Source organism: Octopus sinensis, linkage group LG23, assembly GCF_006345805.1.
Source record: "Octopus sinensis linkage group LG23, ASM634580v1, whole genome shotgun sequence".
NCBI classification, from domain to species: Eukaryota; Metazoa; Mollusca; class Cephalopoda; order Octopoda; family Octopodidae; genus Octopus; species Octopus sinensis.
The window spans coordinates 23,845,975-23,868,480 of NC_043019.1; the positions used below are offsets into that span (position 1 = coordinate 23,845,975).

General features: G+C 38.0%; 1 protein-coding gene across 2 annotated transcripts in view; it reads left to right on the forward strand.

Annotated features, from left to right (window-relative positions):
* The window catches only part of LOC115223468, a 196,976-nt gene that overhangs the window by 149,324 nt on the left and 25,146 nt on the right, over window positions 1–22,506 (forward strand). For both annotated transcript variants that reach the window (XM_036512597.1, XM_036512598.1), the window contains exons 16-26: window positions 1,243–1,347; window positions 2,489–2,533; window positions 3,972–4,211; window positions 4,821–4,922; window positions 5,045–5,134; window positions 9,608–9,844; window positions 13,268–13,357; window positions 14,057–14,167; window positions 16,506–16,613; window positions 17,989–18,099; window positions 19,279–19,393. In XM_036512597.1, the coding sequence (XP_036368490.1) occupies window positions 1,243–1,347; window positions 2,489–2,533; window positions 3,972–4,211; window positions 4,821–4,922; window positions 5,045–5,134; window positions 9,608–9,844; window positions 13,268–13,357; window positions 14,057–14,167; window positions 16,506–16,613; window positions 17,989–18,099; window positions 19,279–19,393 (1,354 nt within the window). The remainder of the gene's footprint in view (window positions 1–1,242; window positions 1,348–2,488; window positions 2,534–3,971; window positions 4,212–4,820; window positions 4,923–5,044; window positions 5,135–9,607; window positions 9,845–13,267; window positions 13,358–14,056; window positions 14,168–16,505; window positions 16,614–17,988; window positions 18,100–19,278; window positions 19,394–22,506) is intronic.

The following is a 22,506-nucleotide window of genomic DNA, read 5'->3' on the forward strand; positions in this document are numbered from 1 at the left end:
AAATATAACAAAGAATTTAGTAAAATAATTTGGTTATCATTCAGCTAGTGTTAGGAACATAAATTGTGACTAAGGTTTGGTGGAAGATTTTAATTCAAAACTTATTAAAACAAGACATTTGTACTCAGAGCCAGAGCCGGTTTCAGCTGGGTTGGTCACGAAAGGGTTAATTAGACAAGATTATCCAGTCATCCCAACAATAATTTTCATACACTTTGAATAACTTAATAATGACAGCTAGGAGCAGTCTGGTGAAATAAAACTAAAATAACAACAGTCAGATTTAGGATAATAATAATAATAATAATGAAATTATTGTATACAGTGCTCAGGTGCACCACAACTTGTCAGAAAGTGCATATAAAGTACATGCAGCAATGTAGAAATGTCTGGAAAGTGAACATGCTTGTGTGTGTATGGAGGGGAGAAAATCAAGTGTAGTGTTGGCGAATCTCAGGAAACATGGAAGTTTTGAAGGATGCAGTGCTCTGACAACTAACAACTGATGCCGGCAGTTTGTTCCACGCTTCAGCAACTCTCAGCGTGAAAAAATGTTTCCTGAAGTCATAGGAGCTGTGCTGTTTTCTTATTTTGTAAATATGTCCACGGGTGTTAGATGGGTGGATTTTGAAGAGGTGCTCAGAGTTATTGTTTGTGCGATGGTTGATAATGCAGTTGATAAAAACAACAAAATACCACCCTTTTAATGCTTGGTGTAAAACTAATGTTTTTATACAATTTATCTTCGAAAATACATCAATAACATTTATTTACAAAAATAACTCATCGCAACAGTGAATACATTTGACTTATTGAAATTGGTGTTTTGTAAAACATAAAGCATTGACTTTAGTCATTTTAGCTCATTTTAAAAACAGAATTACTTCAATCAAGAATCACATTCTAACTACAAAATCACAAAAATCTTAAATTTTATGCTACATTTTGTACTTGATTATTAAGAAAATCTGAAACAGTTTCATATAATCAACCAACTTTGACTTTTTTTATAACATACAATTAAATTCATTAATTTTACATGTTTGATGTCAAAGAATTCAAGTGTTTTGAAGCAAGATACCATTAATTGAATTATGTAATTACCAATTATGCAATTAAGCAGAACTGACTGAATTCAGACATTAATTACTCACTCAAAATATACTCAGTGTTGCCTGAACCACCATGTTTTAAATTCACAAATCTATTACCTCTCTCTCTCTTTCTCTTTTCTTATACCAGCCGTAGAAAAGAACTGTGGTAAAAATGCAACTCTCCTGCCATGTGAAAATTTGGTTGATGACGAGACGTATTGTTTCCTACCTGAACCACACACCACTGCACCAAGTACGTCCTGCCTGTTTTCTTACTGTTTGTTGCTTCTATTTTCTAACAGTTGTCCCTGACTAATTAAAATGACATTCTTAGTTAATATTTTTAATCCTGAAATTAGTAGGATTATAGGAACATTGTATAATACTATCCTCTCTGCCTACACTGAAGTAGATCATTGTGTAACCTGCTTGATATAGAAGTCAAATCCCCTTCAAATCATACCCTATCATTTAAAATAAATTATACATACACACACACATATAGATGTGTGCGTGTGTGTATAATTATCCAGGCAGGTTCAATAATAGCTCTATGGGAATGTCCCAGGTTTTGGTTAACTGCATCAGGTAGTAATAACCATTGGTGATTACTTAGTATTAACAATCTCACTGCAATTCTTCTGATGGATAACTCTGGGTGCACTTCACTGGATTATCCATATTTTCAAAAGTGTAAATTTCAAACAATTACAAAGAATGCAGAGACTGGTACATCTTTCAAGTTTTTCTTTTCATTTTACAGTTGGTCACACAGCATAGTGTTAGTCACTTTAACCAACTAATTATGCTGTATGACCAACCGTAAAATTAAAAGAAAAATTTGAAACATGTACCAGTTTCCGTATTCTTTGTAATTGTTTATATATATATATATTAGTTAATAAATCGCACGGTATACACCTATTAGTTTTCCAGTAAAGCACGTTTGTTGGGCGTGTGATTAATGCTCGGAACAGAAGACATAAGAATCTTTATTGATCACTACAATCGTTTCAACCTGTCTAGCATCATTTAATGATATTTCTCTTAGAAGATAATTCTGGTACAAACAAATTGTCACAGACTGGCTGTAGACTTTTAAACACCTGAAAGTTGATGACATTTATCTTAATGATAATGTATTATGTTAATTAAATAATCTTTGTTCAACCCCACATATTTCTCATTGTTTTCTTTTTCATTTATATACAGTCTATTGTTTTAGATATCATTTTTCTTATATATGTAGTATGTGTGTGTTTGTGAGGGTAGGCATGTCCAAGAAACATTACACTGGTTTGTTAGAGAATGGCTGAGCGTCGGGTGGATGGCGTAGTTTGCTGAGTTTTATCTATTTCCAAACTGCTGTGACATGATATTTATTTTTGTTGCAGCCACTGTCTCCAGTACGACAACAAAGTCACAAACTCCAGCACCTGGTATTATAACCTTTATTATTCTATTATTATTTTTGTCATTAATTATCATCCTGACCATAGACACGCTGGTTGCAATGAGCATTACTGACATTTTCATTTTCCATGTTATCATTATTATTCTTAATATCAATGGTGTCTTTATCATCATCATCGTCTTCATTTTCTATATTGTCATCATTGTTGCTATCTCTAACATTATCTTCATCCTCACTAACCCTGTTATTGTTATTATCACTATTATCTTCATCCTCTTTGTCATTATCCTCTTCATTTTCAAGGTCATCATCATTACTATAAACATTATTATCAAAACGACCATTACACCCACACATAACTAAAAAGTTTAGATCAGCCTTGGAAGCTTCTAAACAGGGGTTTACCTTGCTGAAATTTGCAACCAAATCCTTCTTAAATTGCTCCCTACTTTACCAAAAAAAAAAAAAAATGAAAAATCCATCACAATCAATATCTAATGTCTGGAATACTTATCAAATAAGAAGTTAGTTAGTTAGTTAATTTGGCTCAAAAGCAAATAGTAAGGCCATGTAGGGGGACATGGAGTTAAGTACAGGGTGGTGTTCATCTAAAAAGTTCAGGCCACTTGAGGTCAAGGGAGGCTTTGAACAAAGCGGTCGTCGGCATCTTCACCATCTCGTCTGGCAGCTTGTTCCACGGATCCGCAATCCGGACGGAGAAAGCTCCTCTCCTTTGATTGAGATGAAATCGTCGCAGGTAGAGCTTTTCGGAATGACCCCGCAGCCGACGCTCTGGAGCAGGAGTGAAGAACAGCTCTTTCGAGAGATTGAGAAAAAGTAAAGATCAATACTGAGATCAACATCAACTGTGATTCCATGTGAAATAATAGTCAATAAGAAGATTTAAACTGTATCTGTATTTCTCTCTCTCTCTCTCTTACACACACACACACACACACACACACACACACACACAGAATCACAAACTCGTAAACATCTCCAGAAAGACATCAAAACATAATTCAGAAAAATAGGAGCTCTGACATAATTTCAGAAAGTTTCACAAGTCCAACAACAATTTTACTCTTCAAAATATACAAAATATACACATTTCTAATTAATACATCAAAACAAGCGGGAGGGGTGGGGGTGCTGCTGCCGCAGAATGATGATTTTGTTTTTACAGCATTAACTTTCAAATTTGATGCTCAAAACTTGTCTTCAATTAAACAAACACACATGCACAACAGTATACAAGTGTGTTAAAACACACACACACACACTCATGCATATGTGTATGTATATATGTGTTCATGCTAATATATATATATATATATATATATATATATATATATATATATATATATATATATAAATATAATGTGATTTGCTGTATCAGTGCATCTGCATCACATTTTAATACTTCATTTCTTCCTTTTTTTGTCTTTGTTTCATCTTTGTAGATCTTTGCTTTGATATGAAATCTCATGTTTGTGAACAAGCTGGCTACAAGCACACCATGTTTCCAAATCTCTTTAATGATGAAGACTACCAATCAGCAGAGAAAACTTTCAACTCCCTGGCCTCGCCTGTTATCCAACGCAAATGCTCTCCACTTGCTTTGCACTATGTGTGTGGTGTCATTTTCCCACAGTGCAATGCTTTGGGACAAAGTCGATATTCATGTCAAACAACTTGTCTAGGTAAGCTTACTTTGTGATAACATTTCTGCGTTATTCCAAAGATGTATAAATATAATTTTAGATAATTCCCAGAGATGTGTTAGAAAATTTCAAATTCATTCTGTTTCTTTGAGCGCGTGTGTATGTTTGGGTAATCTATACATACACACTCATGTATACACATACATACACACAAAAAAAATCATTCATCCATCCATCCATCCATCCATCCATAAATGCAGGTAAAGCTATGTGGTTAAAAATGTTTGTTTACCTGTCTCATGGTTTGGGGTTCAGTCCTACCGAGTCTTCTATATCTTGGGCTTATGTTGGCTTTTTGTTCCTGTCCATGACAAAATCACAGACTACAGCATACATCTGATCACAAAAACACAAATTTCACAACTTGTGAAGTAAACCCAGTGATGTCACTTGGCACACTGCCTCATGAAGGTCACTGCTATCTCTCACTGTACCTGCAACCATGTGCTGCCATCTGTTGAGACATGATAGAGCTATTTCTGGAACTTTTTGAAACCACCTCGTATTGATAGAACACAGCTTCTCGTTTACAATCACATTCTATTATAAACAAGAATTTGTTTAAATAAAGTATTATTTCTATTTCAGCTGTGAAACGAGACTGTGGAGAATCGGCAATAATCTTTGATTGTGATTTCTTAATTGATGACAAAGCGTATTGCTTTCTTCCACCAAATATAACAACAGACCGTAAATATTCATCTTTATGTTTTTTTTCTTTTCATTATTTTCTTTGTTTTACAATCATATTCCTGTTTTTTTTTCTGTTAATTATAAATAAATCAATTAAATGGTTTTCCTTTCCTTTACAGGTCCTGGGGTCACAAATATGACGTCAACACCACCAACAACAACAACAACAACCACAACAACAAAAGCAGAGGTTACAACATTAACTCCAGGTTAGATTATTTATTGTTGATATGAGCTACATTATAGATGAGGATTTAAATGAGGATGGTATAATTAATTTAGCTATGGAGGCCTAATGGATGCAGATGGGGATGACATAATTGTTATAGATGAGGGTGACATAATTGATGTACGTGCAGGTGGCCTTGTAGATGAGGGTGACATAATTGATGTACATGCAGGTGGCCTTGTAGATGAGGGTGGCATAATTGATGTACGTGCAGGTGGCCTTGTAGATGAGGGTGGCATAATTGATGTACGTGCAGGTGGCCTTGTAGATGAGGATGACATAATTGATGTACGTGCAGGTGGCCTTGTAGATGAGGGTGACATAATTAATGTACGTGCAGGTGGCCTTGTAGATGAGGATGACATAATTGATGTACATGCAGGTGGCCTTGTAGATGAGGGTGGCATAATTGATGTACGTGCAGGTGGCCTTGTAGATGAGGGTGACATAATTGATGTACGTGCAGGTGGCCTTGTAGATGAGGATGACATAATTGATGTACATGCAGGTGGCCTTGTAGATGAGGGTGGCATAATTGATGTACGTGCAGGTGGCCTTGTAGATGAGGGTGACATAATTGATGTACGTGCAGGTGGCCTTGTAGATGAGGATGACATAATTGATGTACATGCAGGTGGCCTTGTAGATGAGGGTGGCATAATTGATGTACGTGCAGGTGGCCTTGTAGATGAGGGTGACATAATTGATGTACGTGCAGGTGGCCTTGTAGATGAGGATGACATAATTGATGTACATGCAGGTGGCCTTGTAGATGAGGGTGGCATAATTGATGTACGTGCAGGTGGCCTTGTAGATGAGGGGACATAATTAATGTACGTGCAGGTGGCCTTGTAGATGAGGATGACATAATTGATGTACATGCAGGTGGCCTTGTAGATGAGGGTGGCATAATTGATGTACGTGCAGGTGGCCTTGTAGATGAGGATGACATAATTGATGTACGTGCAGGTGGCCTTGTAGATGAGGGTGACATAATTAATGTACGTGCAGGTGGCCTTGTAGATGAGGGTGACATAATAATGTACGTGCAGCAGTGGCCTTGTAGATGAGGATGACATAATTGATGTACGTGCAGGTGGCCTTGTAGATGAGGGTGACATAATTAATGTACGTGCAGGTGGCCTTGTAGATGAGGATGACATAATTGATGTACGTGCAGGTGGCCTTGTAGATGAGGGTGACATAATTAATGTACGTGCAGGTGGCCTTGTAGATGAGGATGACATAATTGATGTATGCAGGTGGCCTTGTAGATGAGGGTGACATAATTGATGTACGTGCAGGTGGCCTTGTAGATGAGGATGACATAATTGATGTACATGCAGGTGGCCTTGTAGATGAGGGTGGCATAATGATGTACGTGCAGGTGGCCTTGTAGATGAGGATGACATAATTGATGTACGTGCAGGTGGCCTTGTAGATGAGGGTGACATAATTAATGTACGTGCAGGTGGCCTTGTAGATGAGGGTGACATAATTGATGTACGTGCAGGTGGCCTTGTAGATGAGGATGACATAATTGATGTACGTGCAGGTGGCCTTGTAGATGAGGATGACATAATTGATGTACGTGCAGGTGGCCTTGTAGATGAGGATGACATAATTGATGTACATGCAGGTGGCCTTGTAGATGAGGATGACATAATTGATGTACATGCAGGTGGCCTTGTAGATGAGGGTGACATAATTGATGTACGTGCAGGTGGCCTTGTAGATGAGGGTGACATAATTAATGTACGTGCAGGTGGCCTTGTAGATGAGGATGACATAATTGATGTACGTGCAGGTGGCCTTGTAGATGAGGGTGACATAATTGATGTACGTGCAGGTGGCCTTGTAGATGAGGATGACATAATTGATGTACGTGCAGGTGGCCTTGTAGATGAGGATGACATAATTGATGTACATGCAGGTGGCCTTGTAGATGAGGTGGCATAATTGATGTACATGCAGGTGGCCTTGTAGATGAGGGTGACATAATTGATGTACGTGCAGGTGGCCTTGTAGATGAGGATGACATAATTGATGTACGTGCAGGTGGCCTTGTAGATGAGGATGACATAATTGATGTACATGCAGGTGGCCTTGTAGATGAGGGTGGCATAATTGATGTACGTGCAGGTGGCCTTGTAGATGAGGATGACATAATTGATGTACATGCAGGTGGCCTTGTAGATGAGGGTGACATAATTGATGTACGTGCAGGTGGCCTTGTAGATGAGGGTGACATAATTGATGTACGTGCAGGTGGCCTTGTAGATGAGGATGACATAATTGATGTACGTGCAGGTGGCCTTGTAGATGAGGGTGACATAATTGATGTACGTGCAGGTGGCCTTGTAGATGAGGATGACATAATTGATGTACGTGCAGGTGGCCTTGTAGATGAGGATGACATAATTGATGTACATGCAGGTGGCCTTGTAGATGAGGGTGGCATAATTGATGTACATGCAGGTGGCCTTGTAGATGAGGGTGACATAATTGATGTACGTGCAGGTGGCCTTGTAGATGAGGATGACATAATTGATGTACGTGCAGGTGGCCTTGTAGATGAGGATGACATAATTGATGTACATGCAGGTGGCCTTGTAGATGAGGGTGGCATAATTGATGTACATGCAGGTGGCCTTGTAGATGAGGATGACATAATTGATGTACATGCAGGTGGCCTTGTAGATGAGGGTGACATAATTGATGTACATGCAGGTGGCCTTGTAGATGAGGGTGACATAATTATGTAGTGCAGGTGGCCTTGTAGATGAGGATGACATAATTGATGTACGTGCAGGTGGCCTTGTAGATGAGGGTGACATAATTGATGTACGTGCAGGTGGCCTTGTAGATGAGGGTGACATAATTGATGTACATGCAGGTGCTTGTAGATGAGGGTGACATAATTGATGTACGTGCAGGTGGCCTTGTAGATGAGGATGACATAATTGATGTACGTGCAGGTGGCCTTGTAGATGAGGGTGACATAATTGATGTACGTGCAGGTGGCCTTGTAGATGAGGGTGACATAATTGATGTACGTGCAGGTGGCCTTGTAGATGAGGGTGACATAATTGATGTACGTGCAGGTGGCCTTGTAGATGAGGATGACATAATTGATGTACGTGCAGGTGGCCTTGTAGATGAGGATGACATAATTGATGTACGTGCAGGTGGCCTTGTAGATGAGGGTGACATAATTGATGTACGTGCAGGTGGCCTTGTAGATGAGGGTGACATAATTGATGTACATGCAGGTGGCCTTGTAGATGAGGGTGACATAATTGATGTACGTGCAGGTGGCCTTGTAGACGAGGATGACATAATTGATGTACGTGCAGGTGGCCTTGTAGATGAGGGTGACATAATTGATGTACGTGCAGGTGGCCTTGTAGATGAGGGTGACATAATTGATGTACATGCAGGTGGCCTTGTAGATGAGGGTGACATAATTGATGTACATGCAGGTGGCCTTGTAGATGAGGGTGACATAATTGATGTACGTGCAGGTGGCCTTGTAGATGAGGATGACATAATTGATGTACGTGCAGGTGGCCTTGTAGATGAGGGTGACATAATTGATGTACGTGCAGGTGGCCTTGTAGATGAGGGTGACATAATTGATGTACGTGCAGGTGGCCTTGTAGATGAGGGTGACATAATTAATGTACGTGCAGGTGGCCTTGTAGATGAGGGTGACATAATTGATGTACGTGCAGGTGGCCTTGTAGATGAGGGTGACATAATTGATGTACGTGCAGGTGGCCTTGTAGATGAGGGTGACATAATTGATGTACGTGCAGGTGGCCTTGTAGATGAGGGTGACATAATTGATGTACATGCAGGTGGCCTTGTAGATGAGGGTGGCATAATTGATGCTGAGCAAGTAATTTAATAACTTCTGGTAATCATCTTAGTGTCTACAGTTATAGCTTCAAATGCTAATCAAACTGTTTTAGCATCTTAGAGAAATTACAGCCACTGCCATTTGCAAAGTCATCCATAAAGAGGGATAATCCAGCCTCAGCTGGAACAGAAGGTGCTAGCCACGATCGGACACATTGAGATCGATGTGCTCTTTGGAAGACTTCTTAAGCACATAGTTGTGCTTATACTTACCTTCGTCACACTGCTTTGCTTATAAGGAGCAATAGAGATTTGAATTTTACTTTGCAATATCTTTCTGTATTACATACGTTGTGTGTGTGTGTGTGTGTGTGTGTGTTTGTGTGTGTTTGTGTGTTGTTGTGTGTGTGTTTGTGTGTGTGTTTTTTGTGTGTGTGTGTGTTGTGTGTGTTTGTGTGTTTGTGTGTGTGTGTGTTTGTGTGTGTGTTTTTTGTGTGTGTGTGTGTTTGTGTGTGCATATATGTATATGTATTCTCTCATTTTCTTTGTTTGCATATTATATGTAATATCATTTACATTTTATTTTCACCAGATTTGTGTATTGTGATGGACTTCCCAACATGTGTGCAAGCTGGTTATTCTAAGACAATGGCTCCAAATCTTATGAATGATAATGATTTAGAATCTATGAAACGTAGTTTTCAGACACATGCTGAACCAGTGTTGGTCAGGAAATGTTCCTCATTGACTGCTCATTACTTCTGTGGTTTATTATTCCCCAAATGTGTAAAAGGCATTTCCAAATACTCCTGTAAAAGTACATGTTTAAGTAAGTATTCTATTCATGGACCTAATGCATTTTTTGTTTCATAACAGAAAGCTAGTTCTGTAATGGCTTTTCATCAACAAATCTTGCCTGATTCAGAGTGGAATACTGTTCCCATATATGGGATGGTGATTTGCTTGCTGCACAAACAGAAATTATCAGCCACATACAAAGAAAGGATGGTTTTCTAGTGAGCAGTGGGACTGAACTTAGCACCAAGTGTTTGCAAAGCAAACCTCGTAGTCACATAGCCATACATGCATCCATCTATCAAATTATCCATCCATTTGTCTACCTATACACGCCCTCCACAAATACTTGCACCTTCCTTTCTCTCTCTCTCTCTCTTCCCCCATCCACTCCTGCAACCTACCCAATAACATGTCATCTCTCTTTTGTTCATCTTTCTCTTTACTGTATCATCATTTCTATTCTTCTGCCCTCTGCATTAACAGACACCCCCTACTCCTCCATTCTCTCCTGTCCCCTGCACCCCCACCCATTCCTACCCACCTCGTATCTTGAAGGTTCACCCTGACATCTCATCACCACTGTTTTTCCCCCCCAACCCCACCTCCTTGACGTTCTCTTTTAAAAGGTGAATGGTCATGTTGCTCCTCTACAACAAGAAATCAGTTTTGTTCCAGCCATTTTTTTTTGTACCTTATCCTTTTCTAGTCCTTATTCTCCAAGCATAAAGTACCACCTCCTCACTCAATGTTCAGTCTTGGAAACTGCATGCCAACATGATCAGCGGTGGTGGTTGGTGCTAGGAAGGGCATCCAACCATAGAAACCATATCAAAGTAAATGTTGTCATAGGATGCAGTTCTTGGGCCCATCAGAACCTGGCAAACTGTTTAACCCATGCCAGTATGGAACACAGATGTTAAGTAATGGTGACACACACACACACGCATTTGATTTATATATATTGTGCTTGACTGCTGAGGACATGCGTAAACTTGCAAAGAAAGAAGCCAGTATGCTTCGCTGGATGTGTAATGTCAGTGTCCAAACATGACAGTGTAAGCGCCCTGACAGAAAAGTTGGATTTCAGAAGCATCAGATGTGGTGTTCAAGAGAGACGACTGTGCTGGTATGGCCATGTGTTGTGAATGAATGAGGACAGCTGTGTGAGAAAGTGTCACACCCTAGCAGTTGAGGGAACTTGTGGAAAGGTAGTTCCAGGAAAACCTGGGATGAGGTGGTGAAGCACAACCTTAGAACATTGGGCGTTACTGAGGCAATGACTACTGACTGAGGCCTTTGGAGATATGCTGTGCTTGAGAAGACCCGACAAGACAAGTGAGACCATAGCCCATGGCCTATGCCAGCAGGTGTAACCAGCCCAATTATGAGTACCCTCATTCATTGGACAATGAAGTTTGCTTGCAAAGACCTATTGAGGCAAGTGTAAACAAATCAAAATCACTGACGTGGCCAATGACAGTACAACCTGATTGGCACTCGTGTCAGTGGAATGTTAAAAGTACATCTGAGGGTGATCGTTACCAGGGTCATGGATTGACTCCCATGCCAGTGACACATGAAAAGCAACATTCGAGCATGATCATTGCCAGCATCGCCTTACAGGCACATGTGCTGGTGGCACGTGAAAAACAACTTTCGAGTGTGGTCGTTGCCAGTACCACCAGACTGGCTCTCATGCAGGTAGCACGTAAAAAACACCTTTTGAGTGTGGTCGTTGCCAGAACCGCCTGACTGGCCCTCGTGCCAGTGGCATGTAAAGGCACCCACTACGCTATCAGAATAGTTGGCGTTAGGAAGGGCATCCAGTTGGGGAAACTTTGCCAGGTCAGATTGAGCTGGTGCAGCCTCTGGCTCACCAGTCCTCAGTCAAACGGTCCAACCCATGCCAGCCTGCAAAGCTGAGGTTAAATGATGATGATGATGATGATGATGTATGCATGAAATAAATGTGTGTGTGTGTGAGATCATCATTGTATGTATTGTATAAACAAATGCACAGGAAGGAGTCTTCCGTGATTAATTTATATTCCCATGACGTGGCAGTTCAGCTAAAAGAACTGATAAAATAAGTCCCAGAGTTAGCAGAAGAGAACAGTTCTGGGGTCAACTCGATTATTAACTAAATCCTTTGGGGGCAGTGTCCCAGTATTGTCGCAGTCGAATGACTAAAACAAGTAAAGGCAGAAAGGAATAAGTTTATACAAACAGACCCCTAATTTAGCACACACATAAGAGCACGCACGCACACGCACACACAGACACGCACGCAGACATGCATGCATGCACGCACGCAGACATGCATGCACGCACGCAGACATGCATGCACGCACGCAGACATGCATGCACGCACGCACACACACACATACATGCACGTGTACGCACGCTCACGCACACACACACGCACACGCACACACACACACACAACACACACACACACACACACACACACACACACACACACACACACACAATCATGATTATCATCAACATTTTAACCTCTTAAAGCATCAAACTGTTACCGCAAAATTGTAGTTCAAGGGAGCTAACTTTTACTTTGTTAATTAAAAACGAAAATAAATGTCTATAATCTGACATCTTGCTTAGTCTTTACTTCTGTTGCCCTCTTAACATGTATGGGTTTTCTTTTTACTGAGGATCGGAAAAATGTTAACATCACCTCCTCCTTTAACGCTTTCTATCCAAGCTGGCATGGATTGGACAGTTTGACCAGAGCTAGCAAGTTGGAGAGCTGCACCAGGTTCCAGTTTGATTTGGCTTGGTTTCTATGGCTGGATGCCCTTCCTAATGCCAACCACTTTAGAGAGAGTGTCAGGTGCTGCTTATGTAGCACTGACAAGGATGCTTTTTACATGGCACCAGCACAGGGCTCTTGGAGATCAATACTCTTCACCTGTGGAGGACAGGTCTTCTTGATTATGTATGTACTGATGATGATGATGATGATGATGATGTATGTATGTATGTATGTATGTATGTATGTATGTATGCGTGCTGGGTAGCATCTTTAAGGGTTTACTTCATTAAATTAACTCCAGTACTTACTTCAAACAGGGTATTTTATTCTCTTTTTGTTGAGCTGCTCAGTTATGGGGACGTATATATGTACACACACACACACACACTATTATTGTTTCATCTGTAAAAACATAAATTTCATCTACAACAATGACAATGTTATTTGAAAGGTAAACTGAAAGCAGGATTATAAAAATAAAAGGATTTTCTTTAAAATTCCGTCATTTTTTAAATATATATATTTTTTGTTTTGTTTAGTTCTGAAAACCAAAATTTAATATTTCTCAAAATGGATAAATAAAGCTTGCATGATTATTTCTAAGTTTTGAAGTTGGAAAATCAGGAGGACATTTTGAAAACATTTTAAAAATATTTCTCACCTTTTTACTGTTTTTAGCCATACAAAAAGAATGTGGATCAAACTCAACTCTTATTTCTTGCGGCAATTTAACTAATGACGAGAAATACTGTTTTCTGCCACCAAAACGTAAGTTTATATATGAGTGTGTATTTTGTGATTATATGATTATCTTTCAAAATATACATGGACAGCATATTTGCTTTTGATTTTGTTATAGTGTTAATTATGGTTAAAAACTTAGTCGTATTACTATTAAAATCATTAAACAGTAAGAGAAATGCTTTAATGGTTATTGTCTCACATAGTTTTACAAACTATTTAAGATGAGATGGTATTCTTGTATTATTGAAAAATTTTAAAGGAATGTGATTGGCATTGAATATTTGTAGCAAAGTTTTTCTTTTCCCTCTAGATATCCAACTCTACTTTTGCATTCTAATATTCCCCACCCCCAACACTTGTGTCAAAAGGAGATTTGTTTACACAAAAAACCAAACAACAATTATGATGAAGAAACAAAACTGAGGTTGAAGAAGCAAACTGGCAAAAAAGGAAGAAAAATAAAACTAAATGATTTTTTTTTTAATATTAAAATTACATGCAAAGAAGATTGTTGTAATTAATTAACTTAGATTAACAATACTTTATCTGTAAAACATCTTGCTTTTTATACTTTATCAAAATATGTCAGAATTTTTAATATTCTAAAAGTATTTTAAGAAACTTTGTATTTGTAAATAATAATGTTTTAAATCTAAAAGTCAAAACCTGCCAAAATGCAGAAAATCAGCTTGATAGCTTTCCCCTTTTTTTTCTTTCCCCCAGCCTGTGACAAAGAGTTTCATTATGAGTGTCCTGATGGTCAATGTATAAAGTCTTACGAGCGATGTGATGGGAAAGAACAGTGTAAAGATGGAAGCGATGAGCATAACTGCAGTAAGAATCACAACTGATTTGTTTGTTTCTTTTATTATAAGTGGTCTGTTATGGTCACACGATGTAATATGTCTTTCTAGTGATAGGATATATTTAAATGCATACCCAATGGTGATAGCCAGCCATACATTCTGAACTACAAACACACAAACAAACACTCTTACATTAAACAATACATGCTTTGTAGTTGTAAGTGGGCAGGAAATTGGTAAATTTCTGCTAATTTTAATGATGCCTTACACCTTTTTTTAATTGTGATTCTGTACTTCTTCACTGACTTTGAGTTCTTCTATTGCTCTAGCTACACACCCTTTATTTTCATCCTACATTCTCACCGAGCAGTAAGAGCAGGAAGAAATGGCTTATCAGACCATCTGCTTACAGCTGGAGTGTTGCTTTTGTCAATAAGGCCATCACATTTACATTGCTTGTTGATATAACAGTGATTCTAAGAATAATAAAGATGATGAAAAATAATTTAGTACACATACATACAAACCCATACACACAACCATACATACAACAACACATGCACGTGCACACACACACACACACACACACACACACACAAAGTGACACTGGGGTGAAATATATAAAGCCCAGTATACCCATCATGACTGCCCTCTGGTAAGGGTACACTAGGCACATGCATCACAACCATATGTACATGACATAGTGATCTTATATCAAGATAAACAGTGCATGACCTTGCAGGTGGGGCCCTGTTAAAATTTTCTTCAGGTTGAGTAGCCCATCCTGCTCAAAAATTCCCTGAATAAGGGTTGCTTAAGGATGCTGAACGAAACACCCATGTTTCCAAAGGTGAATTATCCAAACCCCAAATAATTCCTCTCAACACATGACTATGATGCTCCCCCACTACTTCTGCTCGTGATCAGAGATGCATATATTGTCAGCCTCTAAGGGACATGCTCAAGTGGTTAAGGTCAAACAACTGACAAGCAAATCTGTGGTATTGAGCAGAATATTTGCTGTAGCCCATCTTTTATACCAATTCAAAATAATGTATGTGATAACACTTCCAATTAGTTAAGATCAGAAGCCATGAGAGCCACTGTCTGGTACTGCATCAGGGCATTTATTATTATTATTATTATTATTATTATTATTATTATCATTTTCATCATCATCATCATCATCATCGTTATTATTATTATTACCATCATCATTATTATTATCATTATTATTATTATTATTATTTATATAATATTGTCGCCTCAAGACAGCCAATTTATGCTGTTACCAAATGGTTTCATACCAAGCATGGCAAAGTAAATATAGCACTCATCAGACATGACTGAATGGGAAAGTATAGCTGAGGGTGTTGGGGTGTTTGCTGCTGGAGACCTGCATACAATGAGTATAAATATTATATTGACATGATAACAAACTGTGATTGTGGTAACAGTGATGATGATGATGATGGTGATGACTTAGAATGACTGATGGTTAATAAATTGTAACATTACTCAATATAATGTTATAATGACTGATGGTTATAAAGATCATCAATAATAATTATTTGTACTACAGGCACAAGTCCTGAAATTTGGAGGAGGAGATAGTTGATTACATTGACCCCAGTACATAACTGGTACTTAATTTATCAACCCTGAAATGATGAAAGGCAATGTTGACCTCAGTAGAATTTGAACTCAGAACCTTACAACAGACGAAATACTGCTAAGCATTTCGCCTGGCATGCCAACAATTCTTCCAGTTCGCTGCCTTAATAATAATAATAATAATAATAATAATAATGTTGAGCAGTGGTAATGATAGTGTGGAATTACTCAGTAATGGTGGAAGTGGTGGTGATTGTAGTCAAGATGAATGTTAATGGTGGCCAGTGCAATCAGTAATAATAACAGTGACTAAGACCAGTGGAAAAGGACATACTGAAAATGAGTAGAAATAACTGTGGTCAGGTTAGGGGTAATAATAATAGAAGAAGGACAATCGTTGCTGATATATGTAGGCGGTGAGCTGGCAGAACCGTTAGCATGCCGGGCGAAATGCGTAGCCGTATTTCGTCTGCCGCTACGTTCTGAGTTCAAATTCCGCCGAGGTCGACTTTGCCTTTCATCCTTTCGGAGTCGATAAATTAAGTACCAGTTAAGCACTGGGGTCGATGTAATCGCCTTAATCCGTTTGTCTGTCCTTGTTTGTCCCCTCAATGTTTAGCCCCTTGTGGGTAATAAAGAAACATATATGTATAGGGATGGGGTAAACAGCTAGCAACAATGAAAATAGAGATGTGGTAACTAATGACGACAACAATGGAAGATCCTTAATACATTTTATTTTGTCATTGCAGCTTGTTCCTATAATGATTTTGCCTGCTCAAACAAGAAATGTATCATGAAAGAATGGGTTTGTGATGGAGAATCAGATTGTAGTGATGCATCAGACGAAGCCAATTGTTGTAAGTCTTCTTTTTATCTTCTTTTCTAACTTGATATCTTTGTTCATCGTCATCCAGTGTTTTCAGTCTGGATTTTGTCCCCATTAATGGGGATGATTGGATCTATCTCAATGCCATAGCAACCAAGGTAGGCAAGTGCAGCCTACCCCAAACTTTGAGCAGGCTGATGCCCATTCTCATTTGCTATCATGAGGCTTTTTGGGAGCTGGATTTTCTATGGGGACCATGCCCTTGCTTACTCCCAACCTCAGTTTCTAGACTTGAGTGCTTGATATTCGTTTGAGCAATCTATTGAATGGCTGAGTTCACCTAATGAGTTATGTTTCTTTAGGGAGTAAATACCGCAAAGAATTTACATCAGTGTACAGAAACAGGTATACACCCATCCACATATTCCTCTATGTGTGCGTGTGAATGTGTGTGTATTTACACATGCACACACACACACACACACACACACACACACACACACACACACACACACACACACACACACACACACACACACACAACAGGCTTCGTCATAGCTTCCAGCTACCAAATTTTATTCCTAAGCCATTAGGCAACCTGACCCTATGATAACAGGGTGTGGCAGAGTTAGATCAAATTTGGGTTCATGTGAACTTCTTGGAGATGAAAGGAACATAACCGAAAATACTAATTAGAAGTAAAAATTCTTGCTCTTTTAAAACCAAATCTTGAAGGAAATCAGTAAAGGAAATGACAGGTCTGCAGGGAGATGACACTTCCCTGCTTTTCAGCTCATGGGGAAAGGGTCATATGGAATCCAACCCTAATCTCCACCTGATGGCCCTTAGCCTCTCTCCCCACACTACTTTTTGAAATTCATTTCCAGTATTGAAGAAAATGTTGATTATCTTAATGACTTCTTTTACAAATATAAATCAAGATTTTAGAGAAGAGGTGAAAGGAAGACTTTATAAACTTCTTACTTTTTGCAAAGTTATTAACAATCTCAGAGAAGTGATTAGATCTTCAAAACTGGTCACAAATTCACCTTCTTAAGTACTTTCCTGCTTTGATCCTCTGATGTTATCAGTAACAATGATAACTCTTGCTTTCTACATCATGTTTATCTGCATTCACTCCTTAATGTTGCTATAGTTCTTGGAAGTAATTGCTAAAATACTTACATTGATAGGTAAACTTCATCTTATAAGAAACTCTATGCTTTTTTCTTAGAGAGAGAGAGAGAGAGAGAGAGAGAAAAAAGGTAAATTCCGAAAATGCAAATACTGAAAAGTCCTCAAAAACTGGTTATTTGTCAGGGCAGTGTTTTTGCTTTGTTTTTTTTTTTTTATTATTTATTTAACTATTATTCTTATTGTTTATTATTATTGTTGTTGCTTTTCAGTGAAGTGCAAACCTGACCAATTTGTATGTGATGACTTCTCCTGTATAAACAGTAGCCTGCGATGTGATGGGGTGATTCAGTGTCCTGATGGCTCTGACGAGCAGTCGTGTGGTAAGTGCAACTACCTTCTTTTTTCTCACTTTCTTTCTCCCTTTCTCTATTCATTCATCAATATTTCAGTTTTGCCCTTTGTCCTCCTAGTGGCAGTTTGGTTTAATTACTGGGAAAACCTCTTACAAGGCCTTCCTTTGGGAAATATATCTCATATTCTTCCCAACTCACTGTCAGTACTATTGCTGGCCGCACTGCATACACTAGATATATTTAATGTATGAAACTTTGCAGGAAGTGGGTATTGTAATATTTAGCCCCAGGGTAGCCATGATCAATAACACTTGTGGTCAAAAGCATTCTCGCCATGTTCACCTGTCTTTTTCTTTTTAATTATTCAGATATACTATAGGTAAATTTTCCTCTGAAAATTGACCGATTTGACTGCTATTTCTAGCAGTGTGAACAACTATACAAAGGCTTTCTTGAAAGGCTCTGGAGTTGATTACCGTAGCAATTTACAATTGATCTTAGTGATTCGCTACCCTTTTCTACAATTGGTTGCTTACATCCAGGAAGCAGAGATTTTAAAATAAAAATTTGAAGCGTATACTCTTTATGGTGCCACTGGTTTATAAGTAACTGTTATAAAACATTCAAAGTTGAAAGCATTAATTCTGAGTTTTCATGGTCTAAACAGATGAAGCAAACAGAGTTATTTCCCTTGTCTAATTTACAAGCTGTCGGACTTTTCTCCTACTAGGAATTATAGTATAGCTGTTACCTTTTAATATTTGGTTTATTCGGTGGAAAACAGTCAAGGTTTCAGATTTTAAAAGCACTCCACCTCTCTTTCTCTCTGTCTCTCTCTCTCTCCCTCTCTCCCCCTCTCTCTTTCCCTTCATCCCCCTTCTCTCTCCCTCTCTTCCGCTCCCCCCCCACACAGAAGTAATGATAGCAAGGTTTGTTTAGTTGACCATGAGCAGGCATGGGTATCAAAGAGAAATACGGAATGGAGTAGGAAACGTTAACCAACAACGATGGGGCTTAAGTCCCTTCAATAGAACAGTTGCTATTTTCTGTATGAAATTTGAGCTTTACTATATCTAATATCATTTGCTTTAACATCTTGACAGTTATTTCATAATAATTATGGTGTATTGAACATGTATAAAAAAAAAACAAACAAAAAAGCTTAAATGTGTCTCTATTTTCTCTCTCTCACTCTCTCTTCTGTAGTATCCATTGAAGAAGATATGTTAAGTATCCGAATCCATGAAAAATTTTACCCAGTCTGTTACAGTCCAATGAATGAGGAATTTGGCATTAAAGCCTGCAAGAAGCTTGGTATGGAGTAAGTAGTTCAAGTTATTATTTTCAGTCTTTTCAATCAAATTATCTTATTGGCATCATCATCATCATCATTGTTTAACGTCCGTTGTCCATGCTGGCATGAGTCAGACAGTTTGACCAGTGCTGGCAAGTTGGAAGGCTGTACCAGACTCTAGTCTGATTTGGCATGGTTTCTGCAGCTGGATTCCTTCCTAACACCAACCACATGTTTGTATATTTTTTTTTAGATAAACTAACTCTTATAATTTCGTTTTTGGATTTGGTTTGCAAGATTCTTTATATGAGTTCATGTGTTGAAGCATATTCTGTTGTGTCTGAGGAGAATCATTCTCTTTTAGTGCCTTAGAGAGTCAAGACTATTGAAAAGGTTGCAAGACGCAACGAAAATATTAGAAAATAAAAATAAGAAATAAGTGGAAATTTTACTGGTGAGTGTGTTAAATAAGAAGGCACAAAAAGAAAATGACTCTCCCCAGACACAACAGAATAACTCTTATAATAATATTATGTAAAGTTGAAACTGGAGTTACAAGACATTTATGATACAAGAAGGAAATTACATCCTAGACTGCAGAATGGAGTTCAGATTATAAACAAAGATCTTCTTATGCCACTCAACCCACAGATTCAGTGATAGCAACGTTGTTGCCCTAGACATCAACAAAGATGCTCATCATATCTAACATGTGAATCTCCTATTGAAACTTCCTGCCTTTTGGACTCCCTCCATCTCTCTTCTTCTTTTGAATTAATCACTCACTCTCATGTTGACAGAGCTCTTTCTATTTTGCTCTTACTCAACTCTGGTGTACTCCAGGCTTTGGTTTTATCCCCAAGTCTATTCCTTTACTACATCAATGACCTACTTGCTACCACATCCAACAATGCCCACACCTATGCAAATCATATAACCTGTCATTTCTCCCTAATTTTTGTCAACCAGTCAAAGTCTGCACTGACTCCATCAATGGGGACACTATCAATATCCTCTAGTTGGCCATTCCAATCTTGTCCCTTCTATCAGTTTTGTAGATATTAGTTGAAAATGTTTGGTGAGTGGACATGTTCTTGCCATATTCCATTTAGCAAATTGTAAGTTCTGGAAGACTTGTTCTTTTATATTACACAGGCTCATCAAACTTTGCTGTTTGAAAGCCAGCATTTTGAATTATTTATAAAGGTGATGTTTGGAATTGTTTTATATAAGTGAACAGTGAAGAATGGACGAGAAAACTTTGTTTGTGTCAATGGTAGTTAAAATGGTACATCGATTATTATGTTTTATATTTACAAGTAGTGTTGGGGTTTGAATGTACTGGTCTGACTCCCTTGTGGGATTTGGAAAGGGAGATGTATTGGTTAATAATGTCAGGTATGTCTAGAATTTTTGAGGCCTGAATGTGATGGGTCTGTATGACATAACTTCATTTGGGTTTTTGCTGGGATTTAGAAATGTGATATAATGCAACTTGTACATTGAAGAAGTTTAACAGTGTTGGTATGAATCATGGTAGATGTTGGTGAATATGGTTATTCCTTCTGGCCCTAGGGATTTTATGTGTATGTGATTTTGTTTGGCCTTGCGGCTTATCAGTTTTTAGATTCTCCCATTTTTCTTTTTTGGTGTCCAATGGAAGGAAAGGGTCAAAGGTCATGGAATAGTTGGAAGGTGCGTATTTTTAATTTGTGTTCCTGCCTTTTTGGTGTGGTTTTCAGTGGTGGCCATGTTTTTAAGAACTATCTGGAGAGGACGTTTGCCTGGTGTTGCAGTGTGTGCATATTAAGATTGTTGTAGTTGTTGTTTAGCCCAAGATCAACCTGTATCAAGCAAACTTATGTTCTAAGTTGTTCCATTGATGACCATCCTGTGCTTTTGGTTATCAGAGAAAACATTGTCTAGTGTGGTCTTACTTTATAAAGTCAATAGAGTGGGACATGTTGTGATTTGGTTTTATTTCTAGCTGATGAAATTCCTCATAGAGGCTAGCTTGTTGTTAATGATCCATTCTATCATTGTTATTAATTATGCAGTTAATTACTCTAATTCCTCTTATTTTACTTTTTGTTTTCTTGTTTCTATTTCATACAAATGCCTTCTAAGGTTTCTTTATTTTCTTTCTGTTATTTCCAGTTTCTGTTATTTGATGCCAAGTTTTATGTGTTGCTGTCAGTGTTTCCTTCTTTTATGGGGATGGCTTTCTTTGATGTGTTATTGCAGTTGTATTTTATATGTTATTCAACACCCTTCTTTTTACTAGGGTCACATCTATTACTGTTGTTTATTATTTGAATGTATGGAGTGCAGTATCTATGTTTGCAATTGTGGCATTTGAATTCTGCAAACCTTGCTTCTATTTTTCTGATTCAACTCATTTCACTGGACTCTTTTCTTTTTAAATTTGTAAATGTGCTTTTGCTTTCTTCATTGATCTGTGAGTGTAGCAGGATTAATGTGTGGGACTATATATATATATATAAATATCACTGTTTGATTTGCCTAATAGTGGTTTTATCTCTAATTTAATATAATATAATATATATATAATATATATATATATATATATATATATCAATGAAAAAATATTGCAATACAAATGTATACTTTCCAGTAAAATAATGCCCCATAAGTGTAAAAGTATAAATATAAATACAGATGAGTGGTACAACAAGGCACCAATATTTACTGGAAATAGCAGTCGATACAAATATGACACTATTGTAAAGCTTCACTGCATATATACTGACAAAGACGTGTGAGTGCAACAAACTACATATATATAATATATATATATATATATATTATATATATATATATGTAGTTACTGAATTTAGGAGGATGTCTAAGAAATCCAGTTTTTATGTTGGTATTCATGAAGAGGATGTTTTTCAGTTGGGATATAAGCTTTTAATTGTAGTGACATCCTCATCTTCTTTCTCCTCCTTATCATCATCTTCATCAGCCTTCTTTTCCGCAAACCACAAACCAACAGGAGCACAAGTATACAGTCACCCAGCTTGCTCAGTGGAGGAACCAAAATTTCCCTCACAAACGTTCTTATCTTTCTTTCCCTTAAAGAGTTAAATTGTTAATATCTACCTCTGACCCCCTCCATC